At 52.2% G+C, this 10,554-nt stretch overlaps 1 protein-coding gene across 1 annotated transcript in view; it reads left to right on the top strand.

The window, feature by feature from the left end:
• Positions 1-383: 383 nt before the first annotated feature.
• LOC104512796 (ankyrin repeat domain-containing protein 11-like) overlaps positions 384-10,554 on the top strand; it is a gene marked incomplete at its 3' end in the record, with an annotated part of 11,011 nt that continues 840 nt past the window's right edge. The window contains 8 exon segments of the mRNA XM_010155906.1: positions 384-425; positions 427-481; positions 824-994; positions 2,464-2,667; positions 4,105-4,247; positions 4,679-4,826; positions 5,621-7,623; positions 7,675-10,551. Coding sequence (XP_010154208.1) covers positions 384-425; positions 427-481; positions 824-994; positions 2,464-2,667; positions 4,105-4,247; positions 4,679-4,826; positions 5,621-7,623; positions 7,675-10,551 — 5,643 coding nt within the window.

Genomic DNA, 10,554 nt, shown 5'->3' with positions numbered 1-10,554 from the left:
TTCCACTAGACCAGGTTGCTCCAAGCCTCATCCAGCCTGGCCTTGAAGACATCCAGGGATGGGGCATCCACAACATCTCTGGGCAACCTGTTCCAGTGCCTCACCACCCTCTCTGTGAAGAATTTCTTCCTGATGGGGTTGATGGCAGGGTTTTCTTCCTCCCCTCCTGTCATTTGGTATCTTTTGAGAGGGCTGCAGGAGTAGATGCGGCCGTCGGCCTGAGTGCAGGTGGGTGCCGGGCAAGGGCCAGCCCGGTGCTCCCCAGAGCAGTGCGCCCCTTCGGCTGCCGCCTCCTTGGGTTTGGTGACAGTGAGGGGGTGAGATGGCATCGTTTCCCAGCTGTCAGCCCGTATCTGGTTAGCACTCTCTGTTGATGCTTTTAGATGCCTCCAGTTCAGTCCATGCTGTGGTGGCGTAAGGCTGCGTACGCTCCTGGAAGCACCATGGCATGAAATGGAGGCTCCTAGAAGCAAGACGGAAGGTACAGTACGGCAGCGACCCCACGGACCCGCTCCCTCCCTCTTGTGCTGCTGTGTGATGGTGGGGGGCGAAGGGACGCAGGAGAGGCTGCAGCGGAGGAGATGTGGCTCCTGCTTCATGTCGGGCCCGTGCTGCCAGGCAGAAGAAGCGGCGCATGTCCCAGCGGCAACCGCGGCGGCGTGAGCCCTGGGTACCCCGGGATGCGTCTTTCGCCACCGGCGTTTTAATGGAACGTCCCATTCCTGTATGGAAATGGAGTTGGAGACCTTTGCTGAGAAAGGAACGTGGGTTTCAGTTACAGCAACATTCAGGGCTTGTGTTTCTGTGTCTCCTTGCACCACAGAAAAGCAGGGTCCAGAGCGGAAGAGGATTAAAAAGGAGCCCGCCACCAGAAAGCCTGGCTTGCTCTTCGGAATGGGCCTTTCGGGGATCCGGGCAGGCTACCCGCTCTCCGAGCGCCAGCAAGTCGCTCTCCTTATGCAGATGACAGCAGAAGAGTCTGCAAACAGCCCAGGTGAGGTCCGGGGAGAGGTTCTGCTCAGAGGTGTGGGCGGATGGGTGTGCGTACCCTCGGTGCCCAGCCCAGGGTAGCTCCTTGCCGAGACGAGCTGCCAGCCCCAGTGCGGTGCTGGGGGTCCGGTGTGCTCTTCCTTGGGGTCCCCCTGCTCTCTCAGGTGGGATGCTGGAGCGGGGCGGCGGAACACCCGCTCCCACAGGGCTCTGCAAGAGACTGCAGGCATGGGCTGCCGCCGGGGTTCAGACATGCCTGGGCTGCCCATCCTTCTCCCAGTGTAAGGCAGTAGCAGATATCCCACGGGCAAATCCAGGCTACCACTGAGCTGGCCCAGGCTACCACTGAGCCAGCCCAGGCTACCACTGAGCCAGCCCAGGCTACCACTGAGCCAGCCCAGGCTACCACTGAGCCAGCCCAGGCTACCACTGAGCCAGCCCAGGCTACCACTGAGCCAGCCCAGGCTACCACTGAGCCAGCCCAGGCTACCACTGAGCCAGCCCAGGCTACCACTGAGCCAGCCCAGGCTACCACTGAGCCAGCCCAGGCTACCACTGAGCCAGCCCAGGCTACCACTGAGCCAGCCCAGGCTACCACTGAGCCAGCCCAGGCTACCACTGAGCCAGCCCAGGCTACCACTGAGCCAGCCCAGGCTACCACTGAGCCGGCCCAGGCTGCTTAACCAGAGCTTGGGTTCCACGGGAGCCTCCTCCACGTCAGAGCTTCGCGTTTCCCGCTGGCGTCTCGGGCTGACTCAGTGAAGGAGCATTGCGAATAAAGTTAAAATACCATCCTGTGGGTTTGGTAACGTTTATTCTTGTGGAGAGGGACAAGCCGTGTAACCGCTGCAGCTGTAACTCGAGATGCGGAGCAGCTGGAATGTGTTTACCACGGATTTTGTATTTCAGTAATTTTTATCTCTTGCATACGTGACCCCCCAGGTTTTTAGAGGCGCCGTGCTACCTGTTTGCGCACATCTGCGTCCTACACACGAACCTGGCGGCTTTTAGCCTCGTCTTTTGTTGTTCTTAACGCCAACCTAGCTGCTTATGTTGCTGTTACTTGGGGGAAGAAAAAAAAAAAAAGGCAAAAAGCTGTGTAGTCTTCAGAGCATTGGGATGTTCTCCCAGGAAATGAGCAGTCTCCTCCCAAGGCTGTCAGACCTCATGGGAAAAGGCCGCTTCCCTTGGGAAATGAGGTTTTAGGGTAAGGAACTGCATTGTCTGCTCCTAAATCATGGGATTGCCTACAAGGTCTGCAGTTCTCCAGCGGGCTTTGGCAGCCTGCAGTTAAAATCTGCATTACGCACACAGGCTTCCCTCTGTCTTCACATCGACTTCAGAGGCTCTCGGTGCCTTCTGGTGAGCGTTTTGGGGAGAGACGAGATGAAACGCGTTCCAAGAGCTCCCTCTAAGGGCTGTGGGCTTCCTTTGAATCTCGTCTCTTGACTCTCTTTTCTCTCCTCCATGCAGTTGACACAACACCAAAGCATCCCTCTCAGTCCACAGTTTGTCAGAAGGGAACTCCTAACTCTGCCTCCAAAACCAAAGATAAAGTAAATAAGAGAAACGAGCGAGGAGAGACTCGGCTGCATCGAGCTGCCATCCGAGGAGATGCCCGGCGCATCAAGGAGCTCATTATCGAGGGTGCAGATGTCAATGTGAAGGACTTTGCAGGTAACCAACCTGCTGGCCGTACTGGCCAGGCAACCCACGGATCCCAGCCTTTTCCCACCACTGAGAATGGCTCCCAATGGAGGAAGCAGTTTCTTTATAACACGGCTTTGCTCCTTGTGAAGAGGGGATTAACCAAAAATAAGGATTTTGCCCTTTTGGGAGGAAAGTTTTGCTGTCCTTTAAAAAACTTGTCCTTTAAAAACCCAAACTACTACAGATTTGTCGAAATAATAAACCCACAAAAAGCATCAGTTCCCTTGTTGGAGTTTGGGAGCTGAATTCCCAGGCTGCCCTGAACATGCTCCCGCTCAGGCCACGGATGCTGGGCGGGGGGGTCTGATCCATAGTGATCCCTGGGACTGCCGTGTCTCCACGCTCCGTAACTGCAACCCTCTGCTCTGTTTCCTTGTGCCATCTGGGAAGCCTGGAGGGGAATTTGCAAAGAGAGTTGGGCTCTTTTAGCTCTTTTTTTTTTACTTAAAATGTAAGAAACGATGCTGTTGGTGCACACCCGTGCCAGCGACGGGGCTGAATTGGCACGAGGCAGCCTTTCTTCCAGCACATCCCAGAGCTTGACTTTGCTCCTTGCTCTTCCCTTCACACGATTTTGGGGCTATAAATAGATCTGCCTGTTCCTCCGCCTGTATGATTAATGCCAGCGCTAGACCACGCTATCGATTGTGATTAATTCTGGGTGCGGGTGCCCCCTTTTTAGCGCGAAGGTAACGGAATGAGCTCCCACAACGCTATCAGCAAAATACCCGAGGAGCCATGCACATTCTGCTGGGAAACTTCAAAACAGTTTTCTGCTTAAAAATAGTCTGTTTGAAGATGATAAAATGTTTTGTTCTATGTTCTTCAGAGGTTTGTTTGAGAACTAGAGCCGCTGTTACTGTGGAGACCTGCTGTTTGGTTTCTCCCCGAGCCGGGGGCCTGTTCTGCAGCGGCATGGCTGCTTGCTTGGCAGAGCACACCGAAAATATTTGTGAGGGCTGTGTGGGGGATGATTCAGAGCCATGCCTGCCGGTCAGAGCTCGGTCCTGAGCTGGGCAGCAGTGTTTCCCTTACAGAGGGGCTGGAAGGGGAAAGGATTTGAGACCAGCCTTCCACACAGCATCCACAGTCCTCTTAATCTTCCACACGAAACTTTGCCATTCCGTCTCCCGGGGCTGTGTCGGTGTGGGCAGGTGACCCGTCCGTAGCACCTTGAGTGACCAGAGGGAGAAGAGGGATTCATTCAGCTGCTGCCCAGTTGGAGCAGCAAAGCAGAGCTGCAGGTCTCTTCCTGCTGTGCCACGGGGAACTGGGCAAACGAGACCATCTTGGCCATCAGAGCCACAGCCCCCTTGGCACACCGGGGACGGAGGTTACGCGTCACGGTCTCTGCTCTCCTCCCCAAAGGTGATGTCCGTGTTCTGAATGTCCTTCTGCTTGCAGGCTGGACGGCGTTGCACGAGGCGTGCAACCGGGGTTACTACGATGTGGCGAAGCAGTTGCTCGCTGCGGGCGCCGAAGTCAACACAAAGGGGTTGGATGACGACACCCCCCTGCACGACGCGGCGAATAACGGGCACTTCAAGGTCTGTTTTTGCTGGGTTTCACAGCTCTGTTTTTTAAGGACTTGTACTCCCTCGTGCTTCAAGCAGCCAGCTGTGCAAATGCAGTTTCTGGTTGTTTTAGTACCGTTTGCTGCTGACAGCCACATAGTGGGCAAGAATTTCCCTGCCCCGCTCCTGTTGGGCGTTGTACTCAGTGTTCCCCTGCGCGGGGGATAGTTCATTCTTCTGGATCAGAGGAGGGAACGTGGCTTTGTGTCTTGTTCTTCTCCCTTCTTCCCTGCCCACATTGGTTCGTGTTGCTGGGTTTTGCCTCCTTTCTTACTGATGGCTGTTAGTACCGCAGGGCACACGGCTTTGAGGACACCCCCCCTCGAAGTTAGGTGGGAAAGGTGTGCAAAAAGCCTGGAATCAACATCACGAGCGTCTTTCAAGTCTCGTTCTTCTGTTTGCAGGTGGTGAAATTGTTGTTACATTATGGAGGGAATCCTCATCAAAGCAACAGGAAGGGCGAGACACCTTTAAAAGTAGCTAATTCTCCCACCATGGTGAATCTGCTCCTGGGAAAGACCACGTACCCCTCCAGCGAAGAGAGCTCGACAGGTGAGATTGACCTTTGTGCGCGCGTGGGAGTGATGTTTGTGGCCTGCAGCTGTCTGTTAATACAGAGACGTTAAGAGGACAGTGAAGTTAGACTCTTGTCAGAATATCTGCACGCTGCTGCTACGGTCAGGAGTCCGTCTGTAGCTGTAACCCAAAGTCAGACAAGATAACTACCAGCCCTTAGCTCCGGGAGCTCTAGCTGTTTGCCCTGGAAGCCTACGTTGAGATCACTTGCCCGGTGCAGTCGAGATGTAGGATTGGAAGCCAATTGCAGGTAAATGGATGTCTTGCCTTGAAAATGTGGGTCATATTCCAGCTCGTGCGTCGAGAGGAGGAGGTTGTTCCCATCCCTCCCCGATTGGGGGGCATGGCGCGTGGCCGTTCCCGGGCTGTCCCCCCGTCCTGCTGGAGCCTGTCCTGTGAGTGCCACCATTGTGGCTGTGCCGGGTGGGACGCGCTGCAGGTTTTAATTAGGGCTGATGAATTCAGTCTTAGGGGGAGACTTGCCCTGTGCCGTTCGTGGTCAGCACCCTGTTAGACAGCTTTTCTCTCGGGAGGCACTGGATCTTGTTTTGCGGGACACCCCGTGCAGGTTGGAGGCTGGATGTAGCTATCCCTTTCAAAAAGCTTTCCCAACCTGGTGTTGCGAGCCTCAGCTGCAAACTCGGCAAAGGCTGGGAGAGGCAAAGGGGTGGCAGGGCCGTCCGCAGGGGTTCCCATCCGCAGCAGACTGTTGGTGTTCCCTCCCCCAAGCCCCTCGCAGCCCTTAACGCGTTGTTCTTCTCTCTCTGCAGAGACCTCAGAAGAGGAGGATGCCCCTTCCTTCGCTCCCTCCAGCTCTGTTGATGGCAATAACACAGACTCAGAGTTTGAGAAGGGTTTGAAGCACAAGCCCAAGGCCCAGGAGCCCCCCAAAACCATCACCCCGGTGAAGGATGAGTACGAATTTGATGAGGACGATGAGCAGGACCGGGTCCCGCCAGTCGACGACAAACATTTGCTGAAAAAGGATTACAGAAAAGAGACTAAAGCAAACAGTTTCATTTCCATACCCAAAATGGAAGTGAAAACTTATACTAAAAATAACACAATTACACCAAAGAAAGCTGCCCACCGCATCCTGTCGGACAGCTCGGACGAGGAGGAGACCAGCGTTGCTGTGGGGACGGGGGAGAAGCTGCGGCTGTCGACCCACTCGATCTTGCCCAGCAGCAAGATTCGGGAGCCCGCCAGCACGAAGGCGCAGAAGGAGAAGAGCAAAGTAAAAAAGAAGCGGAAGAAGGAGACGAAAAGCAAAGAGGTTCGGTTTGGCAAAAAAAATGACAAATTTTGTTCCTCTGAATCAGAGAGTGAAAATGTGGAGAGTGAGGAGGATGATAGAGACTCTCTCCAGAGCTCTAGCTGTGTAAAGGACTCCAGGCTAGTGCTAAAGGAATCCTCCTTGTTTAACTCTCTGTCTGCCTCATCGACCTCTTCTCATGGGAGTTTAGCATCCCAGAAACATAATCCCAGTCTCACAGAACAGCACTCCAAGCACTGGAGGACGGACAATTGGAAAACCATATCTTCTCCAGCTTGGTCAGATGTCAGTTCCTTATCGGACTCCACCCGGACGAGACTGACGAGCGAGTCAGACTACTCGTCCGAGGACTCGAGCTTAGAGTCGCTAAAGCCAGTCAGGAAGAAACCAGAGCACAAAAAGAAAAACACCCCACACAACACTGTTTCTGAGAAAAAGAATTCATTCCATAGCAATGTGGATGGAGCAATTCCAAAGCTGGACAAGGAGGGGAAGGTTGTTAAAAAGCATAAAACAAAACACAAACATAAAAACAAGGAGAAGGGGCAGTGTCCCATCAGCCAAGACATTAAAATAATCAAAACGTTTTCTTTTGAGTTTGAGGACTCTAAACAAAAGCCTGAGAAAGGCTTGATAATAGAGACTGAAAATCCAGTCGAAAACAAGTTGAAAGTGTTAAAGCACGAGCGAGAACACGGAAAGAAGGAGGAAAAGCTCCCCAAGGGTAAAGCGGAGGAGAAGGAATGGTTGTTTAAAGATGAGACTGGAAAATCCTCGAAAGAGGAGAAATCTTTAAGAAAACTCAAAGATGGTAGTAAAGACATGAGCAAATCCTTCAGAGAAGGATTAGGTAAATCCGAAAAAGAGAAACCTGTAAAGGAGAAGTCTCCCAAGGAGGAGAAGCCGAGACTACACAAGGAGGAGAGAAAGAAGAAGTCAAAGGACAAGCAGTCAAAATCTGAAAAGAAGAACGAGCTGAAGGAGGAGAAGGTTGCTAAACTAGAGAAGGAAAAATCCTTCAAGGAAGAGAAAGAAAAATGCAAAAAAGAAAAACTTTACAGGGATGAGTCCGGCTTCGATGAGTTTAATAACAAAAACCAATTTCCCGAAAGCGAGGACACGAAGTTCAGCCTTTCGGATGATCAGCAAGAGAGGTGGTTTTCAGACTTGTCTTCTGATTCATCCTTCGATTTCAAGGGTGAAGATAGCTGGGATTCTCCAGTGACGGATTTCAGGGAGATTAAAAACGATACCGTGGCAAAACTCATCATAGAACCTGTGAAAGAGGAAATTAAGGACAAGAAAAAAGAAAACAAAACGAAAGAGAAGAAGGAATACAACGAGAAGCGTAACGAAAAGGACGCTTTCTTAAAGAAGAAGGAGAGGGACTATGTGGACAAAAGCTCCGAGAAGAAAAAGGACCAAACGGACAGACACAAGGTTACCCCCAGTTACTTGCCCGAAAAGGATAAGAAGAGGAAGGATTCCGCAGAGAGCGTCAAGGAGAGGAAGGAGAAGGATACCGGGGAAACCACCAAAGACAGGAAGGATTCCTCCGATGGCTCCAAGGATCGGAAAGACACCAAAGCAAAGCAGGAGGAGCCCTATCGAGATGATTTTAAAGAATACGGCTGCGAGGCGTTCTTCAAGGATAAGTCTGACCCCGAGTTCAGCAGTAAGACCCTGGAGAGCTGGGAGAGGCACCATTCTGGGAAGGAGAAGGAGAAGAAGGATGCTCCCGATAAGGAAAAAAAAGAGAAGGTGAAGCCAGAAAAATACAAGGAAAAATCCAAAGAAGGCGACAAGGAGAAAAATGAAAAAGTCGCTCCCGAGAAAATCCTGAAAGACAAGGAACTAGACAAGAGTTTCAAAGAGAAAAAAGAGACAAAAGAGAAATACAAAGACCTGCACAGCAAGGACAAGGAAAGGAAGAGTTCTTTCGACCAGGTGAAGGAGAAGAAAGAGAAGAACTTCTCTGCGGATCGAGAGGACTTCTCCGAGAAGAAGGATGAGAAGAAAGGCAAGGAGAAGAGCTGGTACAGCATCGCGGACATCTTCACGGACGAAAGCGAAGACGAGAGGGTGGATTACAGCTTGAGCGGGTTCAAAGTCAGCGACTCCGCTGGGAGCGAAACGCACCGGCTGGACAGTCTGCAGGAGAAGGACGACGGCGCGGCCGCCGAGAAGGAGCCGTACCCCGACAAGCACCGCAAGTACTCCTCCGACCGGCAGCATTCCGGAGAGAAGCAGAAAGATAAGGACTCCAAGGAGAAGAAGAAAGACAAAGGAACATCGGAAGGGGGAAAAGAGAAGAAGGAGAAGAGTTCCTTTGAAAAACACAAAGAGAAGAAAGATAAGGACTCTACGGAGAAGTACAAGGACAGGAAAGACAGAACGTCCGTAGATTCTACTCAGGAGAAGAAAAACAAGCAGAAGCTCCCGGAAAAGGTTGAAAAGAAACATGCCAGCGATGACAAGGTGAAAAGCAAACATAAGGAGAAGCCGGATAAAGAGCATTCCAAAGAGAAAAAGTCTTCAAAAGGAGGGGAGTCGGAGAAGAGCCTGCTGGAGAAATTGGAGGAGGAGGCTCTGAATGACTATAGAGACGACTCCAATGACAAGATCAGCGAGATCTCCTCTGACAGCTTCACGGACAGGGGACAGGATCCAGGGCTGACCAGCCTCTTTGAGTCTTCTAACCTCTCCCTCACCGATGCCGCGGAGGAAAAGTTTAAGGACTCTCTCCCTTTACCCTGCCTGCAGGACAAACTCAAGGAGAAGGAGAGACACAGACATTCCTCATCCTCATCCAAGAAAAGTCACGAGAAGGAAAAAGCAAAGAAGGAGAAGACGGAGAAAAAGGAAAAAACCGAGGAATTCAAAGACTCCAGCAGCAGAAAGGATTCCACTCACTACGACAAAGATTTCTCTGTGGATGGGGAGGCTTTTGGCTCTTGCTACAACATGAAGGCAGAGCCCGATGAGGAGCCGGAGAAAAGCATTGATTACCTATTTTCTGAAAAGAAGGATAAAAACGATTCCGAAAGGGAGCTGTCGAAGAAGGCGGACAAAGAGAAGACTTACGGTTCCAGTGCCATCAGCACAGTTAAAGAGAAAAAGAAGCGAGATAAACACAAGGAGAAATGGAAGGAGGAAAAGGAAAAGCATAGAGACAAACATGCAGATGGTTTCTTCAAACACCACAAAGACGAGCCAAAGTCAGCGCTTAAAGACAAGGACAGCCCTCAAGTTACCGCCTTCAAAGAGAAATCGAAGGAGGACAACCTCAAATTCGGGGAGACCAAACTGAAAGAGAAGCTCAAGGAGAACCAAGAGAAAGACAAAGCGGAGCCAATCAAAATAAGCAATGGGAATGAAAAAATAACCCTTTCCAAAGACAGCGGCAAGAAGGATGCCAGGCCGAGGGAGAAGCTTCTGGGAGATGGTGATTTGATGATGACCAGCTTTGAGAGGATGCTGAGCCAGAAGGACCTGGAAATCGAGGAGCGCCACAAGAGGCACAAAGAGAGAATGAAGCAAATGGAGAAAATGAGACACAGGTCCGGAGATCCCAAATTAAAGGACAAGCTTAAAAGCTCGGAAGATGTGCGCAAGAGGAGCCTGGACCTGGCGACAAAGAAGCCCTTAACGCTGGATACTCAGCTGAAGGACAAGAAACTGAAAGAATTGGGTCCACTGACCCCCATACTGTCACCGGAAAACAAGGCACAGCCTGCTGTTGGGTCAGACTCGAAGGACTGGATAACGGGTCCTCAGCTGAAGGAGATCCTCCCCGCGTCTCCCAGGCCGGATCAGAACCGGCCGACGGGTGTCCCGACCCCCGCATCCGTCGTCTCCTGTCCCAGCTACGAGGAGGTGATGCAGACGCCCAGGACTCCTTCCTGCAGCAACGAAGACTACACGGACCTGATGTTCGAGTGCGCGGACTCGCAGCACTCGCTGCCCGTGTCCACCATGTCCATGAACGCCTGTTCCCCATCCTTCTTCGACAGGTACGCCAACGTTTCCAGCGGGCTGCCCGAGAACCCCGGTCAGACCCCGACTCGTACCATAGCCTCCACGAACCTGTACCGTTCCATCTCGGTCGATATCAGGAGGGCACCCGAGGAAGAATTCAGCGTCGGGGATAAATTTTTCAGACAGCAGAGCGTCCCGGCAACGTCAAATTATGACTCTCCGGTGCAGCATTTGATGGAGGAGAAAGTTCCCCTTCCTTCTGTTCCCGCTGAGAAGTTCCAGTGTTTATCTCCTGGGTATTACTCGCCAGACTATGGGGTTTCCTCGCCCAAAGTGGAGGCTTTGCACTGCACGCCCGGAGCCGTCAGCGGCGTCGCCCAGTCGCCCGAAAGCGTCTTTTCTGGTTTACAAGCAAAATCCTCCCCCTCGCACAGAGACGAATTGCTGGCT

The sequence above is a fragment of the Eurypyga helias genome, unplaced genomic scaffold (assembly GCF_000690775.1).
Source record: "Eurypyga helias isolate BGI_N326 unplaced genomic scaffold, ASM69077v1 scaffold34507, whole genome shotgun sequence".
Lineage (NCBI taxonomy): Eukaryota > Metazoa > Chordata > Aves > Eurypygiformes > Eurypygidae > Eurypyga > Eurypyga helias.
This window is presented reverse-complemented; position numbering and strand designations above follow the sequence as displayed.